The following is a 21,238-nucleotide window of genomic DNA, read 5'->3' as shown; positions in this document are numbered from 1 at the left end:
TATCCGTCGATCTTCTCCAAGTCCAGCTCGGCAGGGCGAAAGCGAGAGGTGTTTCGCGGGAAAGATTTGAAATGGGTTGACCAAAACCGACTGCGGCGATGGGCGGCAAGGCGAAGGGAAAGACGAGCGGCACGGAGGGCACCGCCCCCACCGCATCGAACCCCGCGGAGGATGCGCTGAACAGCGTCCTTGACGGGCTTGATACCCCCGAGGAGAAGCTCGCGGCGCTCTCCGCCAAGTTTCTCGAGCTGCATAAAGATCTGCGGAGGACGAGCAGGCGTTGCGACGAGGCCGAGGGCAAGGTTGGCATGGCGCTCGTCGAGAGGGACGCCGCGCGGCAGGAGCTGACGAAGAACGCTGAGGTGAACGATAAGCTCCAAGCCCTCTGCCGCACGCTCCAGGGTGCGAACAAGGAGACCTCCGCGCTACTCCGCGAGCGCGAGGAGGCCCAGCTCAAACTTCGCGAGGACCTCGAGGCCAAGTTCGATGAGGGGCTGGGCGCGGTCAGCAAGCGCATCGAGGAGTCCGCATCCGTCAGAGACGACCTCCTCAAGGAGAACGACACCCTGAGGGACCACCTGAAGAAGCTCGTGGCGCGGGGCGATCTCCAGCAGGAGACCTACGCAAAGGCTAAAGATGCGTTCGACCTGGAGAAGCAGCTACTGGAAGCCAGGCTCGCCGAAGCCGTGGCGTTTAACGACCAGCTCACGGCTAAACTGCAACAGAGGGAGGAGGAGAGCAAGGGGTACCTGGAGCAGCTGTCCGGCTACGCGGACAAGTTCGATACCTTCCAGGGGGTCATCTCGCAGAGCAACGAGACGTTCACGCAGTTCAAGACGGACATCGCCGATCTCTCCAAGAAGCTCATCGAGAGCGAGGCGGCGAAGCGGGAGATGGAGGCTAAGACGCTGAAAAGCGACGTGGCGATGATCAAGCTGCTGGAAGAGAGGGAGCAGCTCACGGCGCAGTGCGTGAGCCTCAAGGCGAAGAAGGACAAGCTCGAAGGTCTCTGTAGAGCCCTCCAGAAGCAAACAATCTCGGGCGACAAGGAAAACGCCAAGGCTGCGGCGTGACGAGACGGCGACCGAGATGCGGGCACGACTCGCGCGCGCGTCGTGAATGCTACGTAGTACTAAGATTATGATTATCATCACGCGTCGCTCGTCACTCCTCGTCGTCATCCCCGGACTCGGCGCGTCTCGAGAGCTCCTCCTTCCCGTCCTCGATGAGCCGCCGTAACAGACGCTCGGAGGTCGTCGCGGCTCGCCATGCGTCCGTCGACGCGTCATCGCCCTCGTCGTGTTCGTCCTCGCCGCCCCTGGCGCCCGCGCACACCCTCCCGCACTCGTTCAACGCCAGCTCCAACCCCTCCGGCGTCATGTGCCTGCCCCCGAAGTGGCCCAGGCCCATGAACGTTCGCACCGGGTCGCGGTTCCTGTACACCAACAGCGTGGGCATGTTTCGATCGGGGTACCCCGGGATGCACTCCTTGCCCGGTATGCTGGTGAACTTGGTGAACGGGTGCTTCCGCGCCAGTTCACGGTACGCGACGTTCAGCAGCTCGCACTCCGGACAGTTGGGGCGATGGAGCAGGACCAGGACGTAGTGCTCGGACGAGGGATCGGTGACGTGGGCCATGAAGGAGTCTCGCGTGATCTCGACGACAGCGCCGAACCTCGGGATCGCCGCCGCCGTCTTCATCTCCTCCAGCCGCTTGCGCCTGTACTCCTCCAGGAACCCATCGTCCGCGAAGGCGTCCTCGTCCTCCATCGCCTCGAGCGCGTCCGTTCCTCCGGCGGCGTCGACGTGGGCCACGCCCCCCGCGCGCCCGTCGCGCTCGACCGCCGCTCTCAACCCTCGATCCTCCTCGGGGGCGTACGCGCGAGGGACGAACTTCTCGGGCAGCGGGGGCTTGTTGCCGAAGCGACGCTGGACGTCGTCCCATACGGTGGTCTCGCCCTCGGGGCCGCGGTACACCACGTGGCCCAGGTCTTCCCCCATGTCGACCTCCTAACCGGCGCGGCGTGCCCTCGAAGTGTATGATTCACACCACCCCAAAAAAAGGAGTTTCACTGCGTCCGCATGTCAAATTTGCGGGCGTTCTCCCGGCGCGAACCCACGCTCAACCATGGGATGCCTCTCATCGAAACCCGCGGATTCACCTTCGTCCGGACGAGCTCATGACTACGACCCGAATCTCGCCCCGGAGGCTCCCAAACCCGTGAGGCCCCGGCCCCCGGCTCCCGCGACTGCTGACGTCAGCCCTATCGGTGATGACGAGGAATTCGCTCCCATGCCTCCGCAACCAGCGCAACCCGCGGGAAGGAAGACCCTCCGCTCCGGCGACACTCCCAGCGCGAAAAATATTCACATGGAGTCCACCACCAAGATGCTGCAGTTCATGAAGCACGCCGAGTCCATGGACTGGCCCGGCCCGGAATCCCGAAAGTGGAACTACACCTCCGTCGAGACCAGCGGATCCTACTCCTTCACCAAGATGGGCAACAAGGAACAGGTCAACGGGACGATCGCGTCGGGATTGAGCACCCTGCACTCAAACCCCGGCAAGTACATCGGGTGCATGTACCAGACCGACATGGTGGACTGGCCGGAAGATCAGCAGCAGTACACCCTCATCGAGCGCGAGGGCACCGTGGGTCTCAAATACAAACCCGGCGAGGCGTTCACCGTCGAGATGGCAAACTACCAGGCGTTACCCCACGTCACCGAGGTGGACATCGACTCCATCGACGACGGCGTCACGATGCAGATGACCAGCCACGGTAAGTTGCTCCACGGTCCGCGTAACGTCCCGCTGTGTCCCGGCCGCGGCATGGGCGTGCTGGACCGCCCGGGGATCAAGATCATCCAGAACGTGGACCCGGGGGATATCCACCAGGGCAGCGTGGGCGACTGCTGGCTCCTCTCCGCGATATCCGCGCTCGCGGAGTTCGACGGCGCCATCTTCGAGCTGTTCAAGAAGACGCCGGACATGCACCAGATGCCCAGGGCGGGTCCGAACCGTTACCACGTCACCCTCTACGACCTGAAGACGTGGCAGCCGGTGGACGTCGTCGTCGACGAGAGGTTGGCGTCCAACCCCAGCAACCCGGGGTCGCTCTTCGGCGCGAAGCCGTCCGACGACGGCGAGCTGTGGGCGTGTTACCTGGAGAAGGCGTTCGTCGCGCACTGCGGCGGTTGGGACCACATCGAGGGCGGCGTCCCGCCGCACGCGTGGGCGATGCTCACGGGTTGCAAGGACCAGTACACGATTGAGATGGAGAAGTCCGGCAAGGACAAGGGGAAGTGGAACTGCTGGGGCAACTACAACAAAGATCGGGACTTCTACAACGAGCTCGCCAACAGCAGCAAGGAAAAGCAGCCGCCGATGTGGCAGCAAGACTGGCCGGAGGTTGGCGGCGGGGGCGAGGGTGCCATCACGGGGGAGGAGCTCTTCCGTAAGGTGGTCGCTTGGGACGCCGCAGATTTTATCATCGGGTGCGCGTCCGAGGGCGACAACGATACGGTGAAACACGACGGAATCGTCGACGGACACGCGTACACGGTGCTCCAGGCGTTCTCCAACGTCGCCGGCAGCGGCGTGGATCTGGTTCAGGTCAGGAACCCGTGGGGCTCTGGTGAGTTTGAGAAGGGGATGTGGACCGACATCAACGGCTTGGCGTCTGGCTGGCAAAAGTACCCGAAGGTGAAAGCCCTGTTGCAGCCGAAGGTGGCGGAGGACGGACTGTTTTGGATGAGCAAGGAGGAGTTTTACAAGTACTTCAAGACCGTGTACCTGTGCGCGAAGAGCATGAGAGATTTCAAGGTTGACTGATGAGACACCTCGGCTCGCTACTACGCCGTGGCTCATGAATGTCGTACAGTTTGTATCTGTAAGTGTGACCTAATAATCGGATCAGAAGGTGACCCCTTGGGACACGCCTCTCTCGCGCTGCTCCTTTCTCGCCACCATCGTCGTCGCTCGCGCGAAGAACTGCTCCTTGCTGAGCTCCCTGATGAGCTCGAGATACGGCTCCAGCTCAATCTGTTTCGCGCTGAGCGCCTCGTCAAGGCAATCCATCGCGTCCTCCAGAGCCAAATCTTTGGCCATCTCCTCGAGAATCTGCTCCGAGAGCGGATCCTCCGGCCGGAAAGCCGCGTCGGCGATTTCCGTCTCCTTCCGCTCGACCCCTTCGGCGCCCTCCTCGCCGCCCTCGACGCCCCCGACGCCCGAAACCTTACCCTCGTTCTCCGACACCCACTCCTCCAGCGCCACCGTCGCCGCCTGCATGCCCCCGATGCGGTGCTCCCATGCCCCGCGCTCCGCTCGCATCTCCCGAAGGCTGCGCTCGATGTCCTCCCTCCGTCGCGCCAGCTCAGCCTGCAGCGTCAGGAGCCGCTCCGCCTCCTCGCCGCTCTGCGCGCGAAGCACGTCGAGCTCCGAGCGCAACCTATCGCTCAGCGCGGTGATGGCGCGAGCTTTGAACGTCCCCTCCGCGACGGACAGGCCCCCGGCCAGCACGTGCGGGCTGCTGCTGCTGCTCGCGACGCCACCGCGTTCCTGCGAGGACGACGCCGACGCCGCGACCGTCGCGTTCCCCACGCCGGGCGGAGGCGCCGGGCGCTGGTGGTACTCGGCCCACGACGCGGGCGGCGGCGGCCGAGGGTTAGCCCCGACCAACGCCTGCTGCTGCTGCTGCTGCTGCTGCTGCGGGGATGGGGGAGCCGGGGGAGGAGGTGGAGGCTGATGCTGCTGCGGGGGCTGATGATGCTGCTGCGGGGGCTGATGATGCTGCTGCGGGGGCTGATGCTGCTGCGGAAGGCGCGCTTGCGATCCGAGCAAGCCCCCGCTCGGGCGTTCGACGCCCGGAGGCGGGGGATAGAGCGGAGTCCTGCCGGGCGGGGCCGGGGGCGCGGGCGGGGGCTGGGTCCTCGCGGGCGATGACGTCCGCGGCGGGGGCGGCACGTACCCGGCGGGTTTGGCAAAGAGCGGCGGCTCCGAGCCAAACGCCTCGGAGAGCAGCCCGGCCAACTCCGTCAGGTTGCTCCTCGGGTAGCTCCACCTGTCGCCGTAGGGCGACCGGACCAGCCCGCTCCCGTCGACGCACGAGTGCCCGGGCTTGATGATCATGTTGCTCGTGGGCGTGACGTAGCAGATGGGCTGCGCGTGCGGGAAGGCCTCGGGGAGGAACATCTTGAGCGGGATGTTGTACTTGACGCCCATGTAGTAGATCGGGATGGTGCCCTCGGCGCGGAGGAGGTGGACGGTTCGGCCGTCGTTGTGCGTGAACGGGTCATCGCGAACGCTCAGCGACGGGTATCTCTGTCGGGAACGACGATCGGATCGCGGGGGGTTGGGTTCAGCGCACGCGGAGGGGAGGTGGCGGGCGCGAGATTCGTATTAGGGTTGGGACACGGCACCGGCGGGAAGTCGCACCTCGACGACCGCCAGCAGCTGGTCCCGCACGGCGAACTTGAGCCTCTCATCGTAGGGCAGCGCGCTCGCCCCCGTCGCGGTGAGCTTCGCGTTGAGGTAGTACTGCACCTGCGCCGAGACCGGCATCCTGCCCGGCACTCTGATCTACGAATGGCTCTGGCAGAGAGGTGAAATAAAGTTTGCAGGAAAGTTAACACCGTCGGTCTTGCTGTGGCGTTAAAACGGTGATCGACATCGAGCTAAAGACGGCGCGTGACAAACATCATCAATCATCCACCCCTCTGCTGCGCCTCCCACGCCTTGAGCTCCTCCTTCGCCTTGTCCTCCGGAAACAGCACCTCCGACGCCAGCCTCTCCGCCCACTCCTTCCCGAACCAACCCGCAAACATCGGGATGGCCGGATCGTGCGACCGCTGCCACATGTCGTGGAAATCCTGCGCCGCGGCCGACTCCGCGGCCGTCAGCACCCGCGCGTACTTCCCGGCCCGTACTTCCGCCGCTCTCTTCGGCTCCTCGGTCTTCTCCGCGGGCGGCGCGGGCGGGTCGCCCTCGGCGGCGTCGGCGGCTTCGGCGGCGGGCTCGTCTTCGCCCCCTTCGGATTTCGCGCCAACGGCACTCTTGATGTTGTTGGCGAGCATCTGCGAGAAGGAGCCAGCCCTCGAGCCGAGCGCCGACGTCGCCCCGCCGCCCGCCCGCCCGCCCTGGTCCCACGCCTTCGCCCAGTCGTCGTTACGCGCGTCCATCAGCTCCAGCCACTTGGCCGCGTACGCCTTCACGGCGTCGAGCGTCTTGGCCTCGACGAGCGGTACGCCGCAGCCGCTGTTGGGCTCGGCCCACTCCACGCCGCACACGTCCTCGGCGGTGATGGTGCCGAGGTCCTGCAGCGCGCCCGTGGCCTTCGCGGCGGCCACCGCGCAGTCCACGGCGACGTCCACGGGCACCGGCCTCGCGAAGAGCATCGCCGGGGAGAAGAACTGCGCATCCTCGTAGAATCTGTCGCTGGGTTCCACCAGGTTGAGCTCCGCGAACCTCGCGTCCCTGAGCGACGCGAGCGCGTCGACGTAGCGGCCGAGGTACGCCTCGGACCTCGAGAGGGGTTGGAGGTCGACGCCCACGAGGATTTTCTTGCCGCCGTTGAGGCTGAGGAGGTCGACGCCGAGCAGCGGGGCGTCGCCGAGGTGACTTTCCTCGCCCGTCGAGTCGTCCACGCAGCGGGGGTACACGACGCAGTTGAAGATCTGCGTCTTTTCGCCTCCGTCGACGTAGGTGAACCTCGCGCGGCGGACGAACGGGGAGGTGTAGACCCACGTCTCGCTTCGCACCTTGCCCGGGACGGACGCGCTGGCGAGCTCCGGGGGCAGGTGAACCGGGGTCAGCGGGCCCAAGGAACGATCGAGCGTTCGGAACAGAAACTCCATGTGGTCGCGCCAGCAGACGGCCGAGGTGTCGTCGGGCAGGGGCGCGAACTGGACCGTCGCGGGGTCACCGCGCGGGTCGAACGAGGTGGCGGTGAGGTCATCGATCGCGGCGTCGCCCTCGTCGACGCTGCCGGTGTCGAGCGCATCGGCCGCGGCGCGCGAGGGCGCGACGCGTGAGTTCGTTAGGCGAGAGGCAGGGTTTGGAGAAACCAGATCCCCAGGCGCGCTGCCTTTAGGTCGCGCCGCGCGGCGAACGCGCCGGGTTTCGCCGGCGCGCGCGAGCCGGGCGACGCCCGAGGGCGTCACCGGCTGCCGCGACGTGCACGCCATCGCTCGAGTGCCAACTCCGCGATCCGCGTCCGCGAGTCTGGAGGCTCCGAGATTTGGCGCGAGCGGGTATCTGGGAGGCAGATTCTACGGAAGATTCGCGTCTCGACTCGCACGCGTTTTTCCGAGTCGGATGGGTGGAGGGGGATGCACACAACGACGACGGACGATACGCATCCCATGGAAGGCGCCACGAAGACGTGCATGCGGTGCAAGCAGGAGTTAGAGAACAACCAGACCAACTTTCCCCACGGCAGCAGCTGGTGCATCAAGTGCGCCCCCCCCGACAGCGACAGCGACTGAGGACCGACTCGACCCGAGGAGGTTCGGCTCCCCGTCCCCGCTCGCGTCGGGGGAGGTGGAAAACACGGGCGGCGGGGGCACGCTCTGAGCGGCGCGAGGCGGCAGCCGCGCGGAGGGTTCCCGGTGATATCCAGCGGGTCCGGCCGCGTCGATCGTGAGCGACGGGCATGCGCTGGGCAGCGCTCGGCGGCGGCGGTTCGCCCCACTGGCGACCGAGAGGAGAGGCGGGCGCGACCCGCCGTGGGCGATCGGACCACGCGCGCCCCGCGAGGGCCGGAAACAACGACGGAGATTCATCGGCCAGACTCTCCCACCGGGGGGCGACGCGTTGGCCCAACTCCGCGGTCATCGCCTCCGTCGCCGTCGGCGCCGCCGCGGGCGTCGCCGCGGGCATCTCCCTTGCCAACGGAACCTTCGAGACGCGCGGATTCGCGCGCGTCTTCGCGTCCCTGTCGGGATCAGTCGCAACGGGCCCGGCGGTGAAAAACACAGCTGTCGACGCCGCGGACGCCACTCCTCCTCCCCAGTCCCTCAGCGCCTCCCACGTCGTCGAGGAGGGCACGCCGCCGCTTGTAGACGCGGATGCGCACGCGGCGGCGGTGAACGACTGGCACGAGCGCTGGCGCGACGGCCGCATCGGTTTCCACCTCCCCGCGACGCACCGAGCGCTCATGAAGCATAAAAACTCGCTCCTGGGCGAGGGGGTCACGTCCCCGCCGGAGCTCTCCAAGCGCGTGTTCGTCCCGCTGTGCGGCAAGGCGGTGGACATGCTGTGGCTCGCGTCGTGCGGGCACAGGGTGTACGGCGTGGACCTCAGCGGCGTAGCGGCGAGGGACTTTTTCGATGAAGCCGGTTTACCTCGGACGACGACGCCGGCGGATGCGATGGTTGCCGAACGATGGAGCGCCGGTGTTAAAAGGGTCCACACCAGCGGCAACATCGCCATCGTGGAGGGGGATCTCTTCTCGATCCGTCCGGACCCGGACCCGAGGCCCGACGAGGACGACGCAAGGTCTTACGGGTGGTTCGGCGTGATGCCCCGCGTCGACTCGGGTGGTTCGATCATCGCGAGGTCGTCGTCGAACATCGCCAACGAGGACGGACCCGATACGTCGTCGGCCCTGGACGCCAGGGTCGGGGCGCAGGGCAGCATATCGTTCCGCGAGGAGGCGCTGCGGTTCGCGTCAGGCGGCGGACCCGCGATGGACGCGGTGTGGGATCGCGGCGCCCTCGTCGCCGTCGAGCCGTCGCTTCGCGATCGGTACGCGAGCGCCCTGGTGGCGCGATTGGCCCCCGGGGGTCGAATGCTCGTCGTGTCCCTGTCCTACGACCCGAACGCGGGGTGCGCCGGGCCGCCGCACAACGTCCCGCACGAGGAGCTCGTGCGGCTGTACGAGTCGCGAGGGTGCGAGGTGACGCTGCTGGGGAGCGAGGAGGTCATCGAGTCGGCGCCGCCGCGTATGAGGGAGAAGATATCGTCGATGACGGAGAGCGCGTACCTGGTTCGGAAGCCGCACAGGCGCGGCAAGGGCGGGTTTCACCTGCCTCGGCCCAGGCTTTGACGCGGACTAGCTAGTACACATCGGCGGACTAGCTCTTAGTACACCATGAAAGTTACAACGCTTGATGAAAGTCACGACGACATCGCAGCAGAGGCTAACGTCAGACTAAGACTTACCGAGGGTCACACGCGCGCGCAGCTTGCGACGAAACACGAACGCGGGTTTGGCGCGATTTCCTCGCGTTTCATCCTCACCTTCTCCACCGCGAGCGGCGCCCTTCCCCGTCCCCGACCCACGGTCACGTCCACGTCCGTGCCCGCCTCGCCCCTCAGAGCTTTCGCCACCCCTTGCAGACCTCCGAGCTCCGTCGCCGCGACGCCGTTCACCTCTAGGATCTTGTCGTTGAGCCGCAATCCCGCGTCGTGCGCCGGGCCCGTGGTCTTCGTGGGCAGGAACTCGACGATCGCGGGGAGCCTGTCGGGCCCGACGTAGATCTCCAGGCCGACGCCTCCGTACGGGTCCAGCGCCGCGAGCGCGGGCGGCGTGAACGCGAGGGCGAGAGCGAGGGCTCCGCCGCTGATTGTTATTTTTGCTCGCGAGGCGGTCGAAGGTAGGGCCGTTGTGACGACGCGCGTCGCCCCGCGCGAAGTGGAGTCATTCGCGAATGCCTTCCCTTTGCCGACGGCGATGCTGGACCTAGTGGTTGGGGCTAATAACACTCGCGTCGTCATCATGGTCGGCGGGGTTTTGCGCGTCGACTCTGCCCGCTCGGCCGCCCGCCCTTCCCCGACGGAACTTTCACCAGCGCTGCACGCCAAAAGGTACCTCATAAAGTACCTCATAAAGTACCTCCGTTTTCGCGAGACGACGGCTTCACTTCCTGGCGCGCCCAGCACGACGCACGCGTGAAACTGTCCGACCCGAGCGGTGGAGGTATCTCATCGCGCCGTATCCCTCCGCTGTGCCGCCCCATGACCGCCCGAGTCTTCGCGGCGCGCCCTCGTACCCCGCGCATCCCGGGATTTCACGAGATCTCTTTCTGCGTCGCTTCGGCAAGGAACAACTCCCCGCGCGGTTTTCCCGCGGGGAGAGCGCCTCAGACTCTACGCGCGCCTCCCCGCATTTCCGCGGCGAGAGGCGACGTCGAGGGCTCGATGGACGACTCGAACGAGCCCCGAGCGCCGAGTGAGCCCCGTGAGGTGAGCGTCGAGCCCCCGTCGCGTCACACCCTCTCGTCGTATCGATACGCCACAGTCCACGTGTGGCGAGCGTGTGGCGCCGAGAGGTCCACCTGTCGTTACTTTTTCGAAACGCACGAGGCTCGTTTTTCCTTTTTCCCGAGCTGACCCCGTCCCCTCCCGCCCGCCTCCAAGGACCGCCGCGCGTTCCCGATGTCCACGATATCCACGGCCCCGGCGCGGTGGTGTCGCTCCGTCCGAGCTAGCCCCGGCCGGTCCCTTCGCCACGCCGCCAACTGCTTCGCCCTCGGCAGCGCGGCGTTCGTGCTGAGATTCACAGCCTTGGCCGACGCCGACGCGACAACCGCGATGGCCGCTACGCCGGATCATTTGTCGACCGCCGCGCTCGCTCGCGACGTCGTCGACCTCGCGTCCGCGTCGCTGTACACCCTCGGTTCCACCCTGTGGCTCCACCAGACCGTGCTGCGGGAACGCCTGCGCGGGTCGACCCAAAGCCCCGCCGCCGTCGCCGACAGCATGGACGAGCAGTCGGCCACCCGGTGGTCGCAGCCGCCGACGTGGAACGAGATCGCGGAGCTCGTGTCCGGTAACCCGGTGGTGTGCTCGGTGGTGCTGTTCCTGTGCGGATGCGCGCTCGACGACGCCCTCTCCCTCTCCGACGTCATCGCCGAGGAGGTGGCGACGAGGGCTCGCGGCGGGCTCTCGAATGGCGAAATTTGGCCGCCGTCGCTCGACCCGCGTCAACCCGCTCAACCCGCGAGAATCTCGTTCGAGCTCGTGCTCCCCTTCGCTCCCGGCGTCGTCGGCGCCGTCGCTTTCGGCGTCGGCGGCGCCGCGCGGCTCGTTCGACTCGTTCGAGGCGATGGCGACTCTTTCGACACGCGCGACGAGGCCAACATGTGGCTCCCTTGCGAACGCGACGACGAATGCGCGTCGATGGTCCCGCCCCCCGAGGTCACCGAGCGATTGGACGCTCGAATAGCGAACGTCGCGAGGTTCGCGCAGTGGCCGCTGAACCTGCTCGCGTCGTTCGCCTTCATCGACGGCGCGTGGCTGGCGGAGTTCGGCGCTTGGTCCAAGCTGGCGGGCGCGCAGCCGGCGTCCGGCAACGTGCTGGCGTCCGTCGGTGGCGACGTCATCAACGTGGCGAGCTCGTTGTCGGAGTCCGCCGCGCGGCTCGCGTCGGAAAATTACGTCGTCGGTAACTCTTTGGCGGACCTCGGATCGATTCGAGACGACCTGTTCGGGGGCAGAAATGGCTCCCCCGGTGACGCTACCGCCGCGGATGGCCTGGCGACGGGTGCGCACAGAGCGCTGTCAAGCTCGGACGCGGCGCACGCGCTCGGTGGGGGGCTGTTCTTGGTGTCCTCCGTCGCGTGGATCGTGGAGCTGCGCGCGCGGCGTCGGCTGAGATGCGCGCGGCGGGGCGACGACGGCGACGGCCACGGCGACGGCGACGGCGACGCGTGACGCGTGGCGCTCGATCTGTTTTTCCCATCCTTTCATCCTTATCACGAACGACGAGACGTGAGACGTGACGTTGCGACGCGCGCACCCTTTTTTCAGCCTGTACCATTACGCTTTTAGCTTTAGTAACGTGGACGACGCGATGCGAGCATGCATTTTGCGAACGACGCGGGTTCAACACTTAATTACGACGAACGCGTTTTCGTTTCGTCATTCACAACGGGTCGCGGCTCGCCTCGCTCGCGCGCTCACTCGGGCAGCACCCCGGTTGGCGAGGATCCCTCCGCCGCCGCCGCCGCCGCCGCCGCCGCCGCCGATCCCCCCGACGACCCTCCCCCGTTCGTCGTCGACCCTCCCATGTACTGCGTCCACAACGCCTTCACTCGCCCTTCGGTCGCCCCGTCGGTACCCTTCTCCGGAAGCGGCGGCGGCGCCGCGGGCTCCACGTCGGAGCATCCCGGCACGACGCTCTCCCACGCCGCAGCCTGCGCCGCCGCGAGGTCTTTGAAACACTCAGCCGCGCACGCGAACGCCGCGTTAAGCTCGCTCTCCAGCTCCCCGTGCAGCCTGGGCAGCTCGGTGGTCATGCGGTCCTTCAACGCGTCGTATCTGCTCTGCGCGACGTCCTTCGCCGTCGCCGCAGATTCAGCCTCCTTCTGGAGTTCCTCGACGGATGGCTGCGCCGCCCCGCCACCGAAGGCGCCCTTCGTGATGCTGGACAGGCTGGACATCCAGGTCGATCCCAGCGTGGGAGGGGGCGCGGGGGCGACCGGCGGAGGGGCGCCGGCCGCGCCGTTCACCCCGTTGGATCCGCCGCCCGCGACCGCTTCGTACCTCGCCCGCTTCTGCTCGCACCGCGCCCTCGCCGTCTGCAGCTTGAGCAGCGCGTCGGTGCGAGCGTCGATCGCCTCCTTGGCCGCCTGCACCAGCGCGAGCCCGCGCTTGAGCGGCGCGCGGAAGGCGTCCGCGAGCCGCCAGGCCTGCGTCTCCGCCGGCGCGCGCAAAGTCTGCGCGGCAGCGCCAACCTGTCGAAACGCCTGGCCCAACCCACCCGCGGCGTCGCCCAGGAGAACCTTAGCGCCCTTCTCCTCGCAGTCGCCCAGCACCCTCGCGTTCTCCGCGAACGACTCCACGATGATCCCGCCGGCGTTCACCGCGCCGACGACGTCGTCGCTCGATCGGACCGCGCGCCGGAGCCTCTCCTCCAGCAGTAGCAAATACTCGGTCGCTTCCAGGTATTTCGGATCCTCCTCCATCAGGAGCGACTCGGTGCCCGCACCCGCGACGAACGACTCCGTCGCGGTGGTGATCTGCTGCCACCACGAGTCTGCGGCCGCGAGCGCGGTGCCGGCGGCGCCGCGCTGGTACCACGGGCTCGCGGCGCTGCCCAAAGAGGCGCCGTGCTCGTCCTGCAGGAACGCGACCAGGTCGATGGACTCGCGAAGCGCGGGATGCTCGCACGTCTTGCGGAGGAAGAGGTCCAGCCCCGCGCGCCTGTGCTCCAGGAACTCGGGGTTAAACGGGGAGGTGGTGACCACCTTGTCCGGCAGCGGGTAGAGGATGATTCCGGGGAAGGTGGCGCGGAGCTTGTCCCTGAGCCACGTGAAGTCGGAGAACCTTCGCTGGACGCTGAGCTTGGGGAGCCTGAAGACGGGCATGTCGGTGTCGACGGCGACGACGTACGCGGCGTGCGCGGTCATGCCGTCGCCTATCTTGACGGGCTCGGTGACGCGCGCGACGAGGCGCGCGCCGGGGGGCTGCGCGGGGGGCGACGGGTACGCGTTCCCTCCGGACGCCGCGGCATTATTCTCAATTTCGGATACCGCCGGGGCTGGCTCGGGATCGCTCAGCACGATGCTCTCGTAGGCGGGGGGCGCGGTGGGCGAGGAGGGTCCCGCCTCTTGCTCGACCTCGGCCGCCGTCTCCGCCTCGACGTCGCTCATGTTCCGGTGGGGATCACCGCCCTTACCAGTGGCTGTGGTGGCCCTGGGAGGAAACGATAGTCTATCCACGACTCGCGACCTTTCGATTTTGTGTTTGAAATCCGCGCAGGAGCGCAGTTAGGGACGGCTATTTTCGTATTTCCAGTGGAAAAACCTGACCAGTACACCTGTGGAGCTATATCCTACGAAGGTAAATACGAAAAGTCGCGGTCAAATTCGAAAATGGATCGGCACCGACGAAAAACAAGATCACGTTGACCCGGTGCGACACAACCGACGCGCTCGACGCCGTTCGAACGCACTCGAGTCAGATCCGCCGCGGGAACACCACCGGGTGCCTAGAGAAGCTTTGAAGCGAACCCAGATCACGCGTTGAAAAGGGAACCGAAAGATGGCGGAAGGCGGCAAGACGAGCGTGTCCAACTATGATCTCGACGGCAACAGCTTCAGGAACACCATGCACTCGCTGAACTACGGCAACGTCATGGAGGCCGCCGCGAGGAACTACATGAAGGAAGTCAAGGCGGAGGAGGCTGCCGCGGCGAACGTCGGTCCGATTCAGTACGACCTGGAGGACCTCGAGGACGACCCAGAGCTCCACCAGCTGCACAAGGAGCGGATACAACAGATGAAGGAGGAGCAGGAGAAGAGACGGGAGATGCAGCGCAAGGGCCACGGCGAGTATCGCGACATCGACGAGGGCGAGTTCCTTCCCGAGGTGACCGGATCGTTCCAGGTGTGCGTCCATTTCTACCACCAGGAGTTCGAGCGGTGCCGCATAGTCGACAAACACATGGCGATCCTCGCGAAGAAGTACTTCGACACCAAGTTCATCAAGGTGCACGCGCCGGACTGCCCCTTCTTCGTCACCAAGCTCAACGTGAAGGTGCTCCCGTGCATCGTCTTTTTCCGCAACGGCGTCGCGTACGATCGCATCGTCGGGTTCGAGGAGCTCGGCGCGAAGGACGACTTCCCGACGTCCAGGCTGGAGAACATGCTGTTGACGGCGGGCATCATCGCCGTGCCGGAGAAGGGGGAGGACGACAGCGAGGACGAGGAGGAAGTGCTCGCGAGGGAACGCGCCAAGAGGATCACGTACGGGTTCACAAAGTACGACTCCGGGGACGAGGACAGCGACTTCGATTGATGAGTAAGATTAGTGCTTTTATCGCGTTGTTGATTATGCTGCGGCTAAGAGATTAGCGGTTTTTAACTCTGTTTGCCGATCAGATGAAGACGTCGAGCTCGTGCCTGCGATACTGACGCTCGCCCTCATCCTCAAGCGCGGGGTACTGCGCCACCAGCGCATCCTGCGCCCCGATGTACAGCGTGTTGTATATCTTCCAGTAAATCTCCCGCACCTTCCGCGCCGGGTGGAACAAACCCTGGAGCAGGTACCCCAAGACAAACCCCGGACCGAGGCTTATCCTCGCGCCCTCGATCGCCTCCATCACCGCGTTGATGAGATGCGGCGACGTCTCGAAGACGTTCGGCCACACGTAGTTCAGGAGGTGCACCAGCGCGTCCTCGCATCCGAGACCCGCGCATCCGAGCGCCAGGTGCTTCACCGTCACCGCCGCAGTCTGCCTGTGCACGAGGTCCCGGTCCATGAGCGCGTCCTCCAGCAACGGCGTCACCGCGTAGATGTAATCCTTGCCCATCTCGCCGATGTACTCGAAGAGAAACGCGAGCGACTTGAGGACGCCGTTCTGGATGTTGAGCTCCGGCACGCGGTACTCATTCATAAGCGCCGGGAGCACCGTGAATGGGGAGCACGTCTCGGCGACGATGGCGATCGCGACCGTGGTACACACGCGGTTCTGGCGCTCCTGAACCTTTAGGTTGTTCAGAAGGGTGGCGAGGACGTCCTGGGGGCCGATGGCCTTCGCGATGTATCCAAAGGTGTTCACCGTGGCTCGGCGGATTGCCTTCTTTGTTGCCTTGAGCATCTCGAGGAGCTCGAAGCAGATTCGCATCCACTCGCGCGCGGGGACGAACTCCGCGCCCCGGTCCGCGATGCGACCCACGAGGTCGATGCAGTTCTCCTGAACCTTCTCGTGCCTGTTCTTGAGAATCGGGGTGAGACGCGGCAGCAGATCCTTCACCGGCGGCGTCATCCGCGACATTCCCGTGACGTTCACGATCCCCTTCAGGGCTCCGAGGATCGAACCCAAAACCTCCGGGTACTCCTCGCCCAAGTACTCGTAGAGTACCACGCCCAGGTGGCCCATGAGCTGCTCCTCCTCGCAGATCTTCATAACCTTGGCGATCTTGCTGATGAGATCCGCCGCCTGCTGCCGCACGTCCGCGCTCTTGTTGTTGAGCCGCCATTTGATGGTGCCGCAAATTTGGGGCAGGTACGGCTTGGACCTCTTGCCCAGCGACGACACCACGGTCCCGAATCCCGTGAGCATGACGTCACCGTCGTCCGCCGTCTGCTCCTGGAACGCGTACAGGATCCCGTCGATGAGAAGCTCCTCCAGCCTCGCGTCCACGTCGGCGGTGCCCAACTTCTCGATGACCTTCGTGATCGTCTCCATCACCATGCGCCTGTACGGCTCGGACTCGTCCTTGAGGTCCTCCACGACCCGACCGATGATCTCGCTCGCCCCAACCTTGAGCGCGATCTCCAGCGTGGTCTCCACCAGCTGGTTGTAGTTTCGTCGATCCAGGGCCATGCGCCGGACCCAAAAGTTTTTGAAAAACTCGGGCATCACCTCGGTGCGAATGTACTCCGGCTCCACGCCGTCGGTTCCGACGCACTGCTTCACCACCTTCAGCGTGATCTTCTTCATTTCCTCGTCAGCGGACGCAAACTCGCGGATCAAGATCACCATCACCTCCCTGGTGTAGTAGTTTGCGTACATCGCGTCCATGAGGGGGATGATGAAGCCGATGGCTTTGAGAAACGCAGCGAGCACCTTGCCGCGGTGCGCGCGGATACCCTTCCACAGCGGCTTGAGCACGGAATCGAACGACTCGATGCCGTAAGGGGCGGCGGACTCGGCGAGCGCCGCGACGGAGAGCGCGGTGATCGTTCGAACCTTCTGGTTCTCGTCCTGGAGCCCGTGCTCGATGATCTCGACGAGGGACTTGAGGTGGGGGAGCACGGCGCATCCGAGGAGGATGGCGATTTGCTGAGAGATCTTGATGCCCGTGTGCCTCGCCTGCCACGACTTCTTCGACTGGCAAACAGCCTTGAGGAAGGGCAGCAGCGCGGGGATACCCAGCGCTTGAGCCACCACCGCGAAGGCTCTCGCCGTCGTGTTGCGAACGTACTCGTCGATGTTGTCAATATCCGGTCGCATCGCGGCAATCATCGTCGCCAGCCCCGCGGCTTTGGACAGGTTGCTGATAATCTCCCTCCCCTCGACGCGCGCGTAGTAATCCTCGTCGATCAGGAGCGGCTCGATCACCACGAGGATCTTGTGTACGTAAGGTCGGACGAGGTCGTCGAGCTTGTACAGGATGCGGTCAATCACCTTGACCAGGAGGTGGCGCTCCTGGTCCTCGAGCGTCGGCGACATGAGCAGCGGCAGGATCTGGTTAAACAGCGGGCCCGCGCCAAACTCCCGCGCCTTGTCCGTCAGCTGACGCAGCGCGCTCTTGCGTTGCGGCGGCGTACCGTTCTTCACCTTCAACAGGAGTTTCATGATTTTGCGCTCCTTCTGCTCCTCGAGCGACAGCTCCTCCTCCTCCGTCTCTTTGAGCAACGGCGCGAAGTACTGGTAATCCTCGGGTTTCATCGTGGGCAGATCCGCGGGTGTGTCGGGCACGTCGAACGCCTGGCCCCTGTCTTCGTCCGGCATCGCGTAGAACCCGGGCGTGGCGCCACCGTAGGGCGTGGGCGTCGCCATCAGTTTCCTCGCCGGGGTCCGGATGGGCACGTAGGAATCGGGCACTGGCAAAATCTTGTAGCCTTCCGAGGGAAGCATCAGGTCCAGGTCCTCGTCCGTGAGCGGCGCGTTCCTAGCCTCCACCTCGCGCTCCCATCGCATCGCGTTGTACTGCTCCGGCGTCATCGGCACGTTCGCCGCCGCCATGTGCTGCGCGGCGAGTCCATGAATGTCCGGGGTGACCATCCCGGCGAGCTGCCCGGGGCCCGGCGTGGCGCCGCCGTCGAACGCACCGGCGCCCAGCGGGGTGGCGTTGGGATCTCCCGCCGCCCCCGCGCGGATCAGCGGGGTCTCGTCCCACCGCGAGCGCGTGCGCTTGGGCGTCGGCCCCACCCCGCCGCCCGCCCCCGCGTCAATCTTCGGCGTCGCATCCCACGATCCCGTTCCGCCGACGTCACCCGCGACGGGCGTCGCGTCCCAACGGTTGCGCCGCGCGGGTTTGGGCTGGGCGGGGGCGTCCGCCGCCACCGGCATGTCCTCCCACTCCACCTCCGCCGGCTTGGCCCGTTTGGCGGCGGGCTCGGCCGACGCGGATGGGAGGGCGTCTCTTTCATCGCCGCCGGCGTCGTCGCCCCGCGCCGCCGCGAGCCGCGCGTCCGCGGCCGCCCTCTCCGCCTCCTCCCGCCTCTTCTGCGCGATCTGTTTCATCGTGTTGTCCTTCTCGCGCTCCAGCTGCGCCTCCTTGACGCGCTCCGCGTAGGTGCTGGCGTCTCCGGCGACGGATCGGTTGAGCCTTCGCTTGCTGTAGTCCGACTCGCGATCGACGATCCGCTTGGACGCGCCGAACTGCTCGACGCCCTCTTCGTCCTGGAAGTCCGCCACGGGGAGGTCGTCGAGGACCTCCTTCGGCGCGGTGAACGACGTGAGCTTCGCCTTTCTGCTTCGTTCGATGGATGGGAGGAGGGGGGCGCGGTGAGCGGGCGAAGGGAATTACGAGCGCTAGGGTATTTTTCCGAGGGCGGAGGGAGGCGGGAATTGGGCCGATCGCTCGGGGGGAAGGGAGGGGAATGGAGCGCGTACCTCGGCCCCTCATCCTTCGCTGCCGCGGCGGCCGCCGCCTTGGCCGCCGCCTTGGCATTTTCCGCGGCGATCTTCTGCTCCTTCGCCGCAGCCTCGGCCTGCTTGCGCTCCTCCTGAAGAGCCAAGATGGCCGCCTCCTCCTCATCGGGAGGCGGGTTCGGGGAGCGCCTGGTGCTCACCATCTCTCCCCGGTCCGCGCCCCACGCGATGCACGGAAATAGTGAGCGTTCGGCGGAGACGGGGAGAGGCGCTACCTCGCGTCTCGCGTGCTTCCGACCCGGCCGTGCGTCGAAGAGCAGTGGTGATCACGGACTAACCTAGAGCCCCACTGACTGCTCGTTGTCCTCGGCTTCATCCGCATCACGCGCTCGTCGAGTCTTCCTTGGAAAATCGTGGAAGGCACCTCCGCGGCGCCATTCTCGCCGGCGCGACCCCCGGGGGGAACGTCGCTCGGGCGGAATTCGCGCACCGAGACGGTGATCCGGTGATAAAGGAAGACGCGCGGCCGCGGCGTGGAGGGATACCCGCTCGTGACTCGCCTCGAGCGGCGCCAAAGAACGCCCCAGCAGCAATCGGATAGCCAGCGACGATGGCCATCTACGTCAAGGCGTTCTCGCTCGTGCTCAAGACGGTGTCCAAGCCCCTCGCGAAGCAGGTGAAGGAGATGGCGAAGTCCCACCCGTTCCTACGAGAGCTATCCATCAGCATGGCGCTCAAGGCTGACAGCCTGTACCAGACCATCATGTCCCCGACGCCTCTGAACGAGCCAATAATCAGCTCGGGGGGGCGAAGGATGAAGATACCCAAGAAGCCGCCCGTGATGACGGAGGATCAGGCGCTGCAGGCCGCGGGGGATTTCCTGGCCGAGGCGACGGTGTTCGGCATCGCGGGTGGGCTGGTGTGGTGGGAGCAGAGCAAGAGCGCGGAGAAGGACGAGAAGAAGGCGGCGGCGGCCAAGGAAGAGAGGGAGCAGCTCACGACGATGATTGCGCTGCAGCAGCGGACGCTGCAGGACGTGACCGAGGTGCTGAAGGAGTTCGAGCAGCACAGACGGGAAACCAGCGCGGCGCTGGAAGAGATGCAGAGACGCGCGCGGGAGAGGGACTCGAGGCGGTGGTGGGGGTGGGCCGCCGCAGTCAGCTAGGAGTCTCAATTTTTCGCCAAACATTTCCTTTTGTCTGGTTGCACAAACTAGTCTAAATTGTCATCAACCTGCACACGTCGCGCATACTTCGACCGCCGGGCTGACGGGAAGAGCTGGCGGCGCGATATGGGCTCCTCGGTCAACGCCGAGAAGAAGGCCAAGAAGGAGAAGAAAGATAAGAAAGACACAAAGGATAAGAAGGAGGCCAAGTCCGATGCCGGAAAGAAGGACGCATCGAAGAAGACCGCCGCCGCCGCCGCCCAACCGATGGGCAAGGCTGCCAAGAAGAAGGCCTTGCTCGATTGGTTCCACGGGGCTTTGAAGGGGGACACCGACGGCGCGCGCGCTGACTTCCTCAAAGCACGCGATTACGTCGCCGTCGCCAACGTCATCCGCAAGCACGCGCGGGACCCGAAGCTGAAAGGCGCCCACGCCGACGCCATCAAGCTGCTGGACAACAAGGGCCACTTCCTCAACATCGTCGACGTCGTCGTTAAGGACGGCGCGGCGGACGCGTCCACGCACTGGGACAAGATCAAGGCGCACCACAGGGCAAAGTTCGAAAAGGCTGGGGGCAAGGACGGCGTCGCGGAGAAGAAGCGCGCGGCCCGAGAGGCGAAGGAGGCGTTCAAGGTTTTGCAGAAGGAGCGCGCCGAGCGCGAGGCTAAGCAGAAGGAACTCGCCGCCGACCGCAAGGAGTATCGGCAGAAGATGGACGAGGTGCGCCTGAAGGGCGCCTGTCTCGACTGGTGCAACTTGGGCAAGTGCAAGTTCGGCGATGAGTGCCAGTTCAAGCACCCGGACGAGCTCAAGGGGACGCTCGTGGCGCTGGCAAACAAGATCAAGGCCAAGGACGTGGGCGGCAAGAAGGGAAAGGAGCGCGAGGAAACCGAGCGGCGCAAGAAGCGAAAGGCCGCTAAGAAGGAGAAGGAGCGCGACGGCGAAGGAGGCGGCGACAGCGACAGCGACGCGGACGACGGCGGCGGGGGAGACAGCGAAAGCGAGGACAGCTTTGATCGCGCCGCTCAGGCCGAGGACGAGTACGACTCTGAGGACTTTGACAGCGACCTCGACGTCGACGTCGACAAGTCCACCGGCGCCAAGACCAAGCGAAAGAAGCGAAAGGATAAGGTCCTGAGCGTCCTGCCCGGGGACGACGGCTCTGACAGCGACGGAGACGACGAGGACCTGCCGCGGATGGTTCGACTTCGGAAGCAGAAGCAGAGGGAGGAGGCCGAGTGGGCCAAGGCTGAGCGCGCCGCGAAGAAGGCCAAGCAGGCGAAGATACTGGAGAAGGTAAAGGCTGCGAGGGCGGCGAAAGGTCTGGAGATGCCAAAACGCCAGGGGTCAAGGGACAGGAGCGGCGGACGGGGCGGCGGCGGAAGAGGAGGCGGGGGCGGAAGGGGCGGAAGGGGCGGAAGGGGCGGGAGAGGCGGAAGGGGCGGGAGAGGCGGAAGGGGGGAGAAGCGCAGCTTCGACGGCCAGGCATCCGGGGAGAAGAGGAAGAAGAAGCCGCGTCACGCGGACGGGCGACACGCCAAGCACGCCGCCGCGCACGCCGCCCGCACCGCCGCCTGACCGA

At 65.7% G+C, this 21,238-nt stretch overlaps 13 protein-coding genes across 13 annotated transcripts; 7 read left to right on the top strand and 6 right to left on the bottom strand.

The window, feature by feature from the left end:
* Positions 1–98: 98 nt before the first annotated feature.
* On the top strand, positions 99–1,073 carry MICPUN_56829 (predicted protein; the record flags this gene model as incomplete). The annotated part of the gene is made up of 1 exon (XM_002500848.1): positions 99–1,073. The coding sequence occupies one exon, from the start codon at positions 99–101 to the stop codon at positions 1,071–1,073; it is 975 nt and encodes a 324-aa protein (XP_002500894.1).
* Positions 1,074–1,302: 229 nt separating this feature from the next.
* Positions 1,303–1,983, bottom strand: MICPUN_71958 (predicted protein; the record flags this gene model as incomplete). The annotated part of the gene is made up of 1 exon (XM_002500412.1): positions 1,303–1,983. A coding segment is annotated over one exon (681 nt), but the record flags the coding sequence as incomplete, so codon positions are not given.
* Positions 1,984–2,128: 145 nt separating this feature from the next.
* On the top strand, positions 2,129–3,835 carry MICPUN_56827 (predicted protein; the record flags this gene model as incomplete). The annotated part of the gene is made up of 1 exon (XM_002500847.1): positions 2,129–3,835. One exon carries the CDS (start codon positions 2,129–2,131, stop codon positions 3,833–3,835), a length of 1,707 nt encoding a protein of 568 aa, XP_002500893.1.
* Positions 3,836–3,916: 81 nt separating this feature from the next.
* MICPUN_80230 (predicted protein) lies at positions 3,917–5,563 on the bottom strand (the record flags this gene model as incomplete). The annotated part of the gene is made up of 4 exons (XM_002500411.1): positions 3,917–4,183; positions 4,238–4,532; positions 4,947–5,323; positions 5,438–5,563. The coding sequence occupies 4 exons, from the start codon at positions 5,561–5,563 to the stop codon at positions 3,917–3,919; spliced, it is 1,065 nt and encodes a 354-aa protein (XP_002500457.1).
* A 66-nt stretch (positions 5,564–5,629) lies between these two features.
* On the bottom strand, positions 5,630–7,079 carry MICPUN_107895 (predicted protein). The gene has a single exon (XM_002500410.1). It carries the CDS (start codon positions 6,853–6,855, stop codon positions 5,707–5,709), a length of 1,149 nt encoding a protein of 382 aa, XP_002500456.1. The 5' UTR covers positions 6,856–7,079; the 3' UTR covers positions 5,630–5,706.
* Positions 7,080–8,072: 993 nt separating this feature from the next.
* Positions 8,073–9,111, top strand: MICPUN_107894 (predicted protein). The gene has a single exon (XM_002500846.1). It carries the CDS (start codon positions 8,157–8,159, stop codon positions 9,045–9,047), a length of 891 nt encoding a protein of 296 aa, XP_002500892.1. The 5' UTR covers positions 8,073–8,156; the 3' UTR covers positions 9,048–9,111.
* Positions 9,112–9,169: 58 nt separating this feature from the next.
* On the bottom strand, positions 9,170–9,829 carry MICPUN_56823 (predicted protein; the record flags this gene model as incomplete). Its single annotated transcript, XM_002500409.1, has 1 exon — positions 9,170–9,829. The coding sequence occupies one exon, from the start codon at positions 9,827–9,829 to the stop codon at positions 9,170–9,172; it is 660 nt and encodes a 219-aa protein (XP_002500455.1).
* A 549-nt stretch (positions 9,830–10,378) lies between these two features.
* On the top strand, positions 10,379–11,656 carry MICPUN_56822 (predicted protein; the record flags this gene model as incomplete). The annotated part of the gene is made up of 1 exon (XM_002500845.1): positions 10,379–11,656. One exon carries the CDS (start codon positions 10,379–10,381, stop codon positions 11,654–11,656), a length of 1,278 nt encoding a protein of 425 aa, XP_002500891.1.
* A 245-nt stretch (positions 11,657–11,901) lies between these two features.
* On the bottom strand, positions 11,902–13,596 carry MICPUN_56821 (predicted protein; the record flags this gene model as incomplete). Its single annotated transcript, XM_002500408.1, has 1 exon — positions 11,902–13,596. The coding sequence occupies one exon, from the start codon at positions 13,594–13,596 to the stop codon at positions 11,902–11,904; it is 1,695 nt and encodes a 564-aa protein (XP_002500454.1).
* Positions 13,597–13,987: 391 nt separating this feature from the next.
* Positions 13,988–14,659, top strand: MICPUN_72415 (predicted protein; the record flags this gene model as incomplete). The annotated part of the gene is made up of 1 exon (XM_002500844.1): positions 13,988–14,659. A coding segment is annotated over one exon (672 nt), but the record flags the coding sequence as incomplete, so codon positions are not given.
* A 95-nt stretch (positions 14,660–14,754) lies between these two features.
* On the bottom strand, positions 14,755–18,694 carry MICPUN_56819 (predicted protein; the record flags this gene model as incomplete). Its single annotated transcript, XM_002500407.1, has 2 exons — positions 14,755–18,369; positions 18,513–18,694. The coding sequence occupies 2 exons, from the start codon at positions 18,692–18,694 to the stop codon at positions 14,823–14,825; spliced, it is 3,729 nt and encodes a 1,242-aa protein (XP_002500453.1). The 3' UTR covers positions 14,755–14,822.
* Positions 18,695–19,101: 407 nt separating this feature from the next.
* Positions 19,102–19,656, top strand: MICPUN_99389 (predicted protein; the record flags this gene model as incomplete). The annotated part of the gene is made up of 1 exon (XM_002500843.1): positions 19,102–19,656. One exon carries the CDS (start codon positions 19,102–19,104, stop codon positions 19,654–19,656), a length of 555 nt encoding a protein of 184 aa, XP_002500889.1.
* Positions 19,657–19,782: 126 nt separating this feature from the next.
* MICPUN_56817 (predicted protein) lies at positions 19,783–21,234 on the top strand (the record flags this gene model as incomplete). Its single annotated transcript, XM_002500842.1, has 1 exon — positions 19,783–21,234. The coding sequence occupies one exon, from the start codon at positions 19,783–19,785 to the stop codon at positions 21,232–21,234; it is 1,452 nt and encodes a 483-aa protein (XP_002500888.1).
* Positions 21,235–21,238: the final 4 nt, after the last annotated feature.

This window comes from Micromonas commoda, chromosome 3, assembly GCF_000090985.2.
Source record: "Micromonas commoda chromosome 3, complete sequence".
Lineage (NCBI taxonomy): Eukaryota > Viridiplantae > Chlorophyta > Mamiellophyceae > Mamiellales > Mamiellaceae > Micromonas > Micromonas commoda.
The sequence above is the reverse complement of the archived record's forward strand: the minus strand, read 5'-3'. Positions and strand labels throughout refer to the sequence as shown.

Bases quoted from the DNA above. Each gene is read 5' to 3' on its own strand.
- MICPUN_107894 (XM_002500846.1), top strand. From the start codon at position 8,157: ATGAAGCATAAAAACTCGCTCCTGGGCGAGGGGGTCACGTCCCCGCCG.
- MICPUN_107895 (XM_002500410.1), bottom strand. From the start codon at position 6,855: ATGGAGTTTCTGTTCCGAACGCTCGATCGTTCCTTGGGCCCGCTGACC.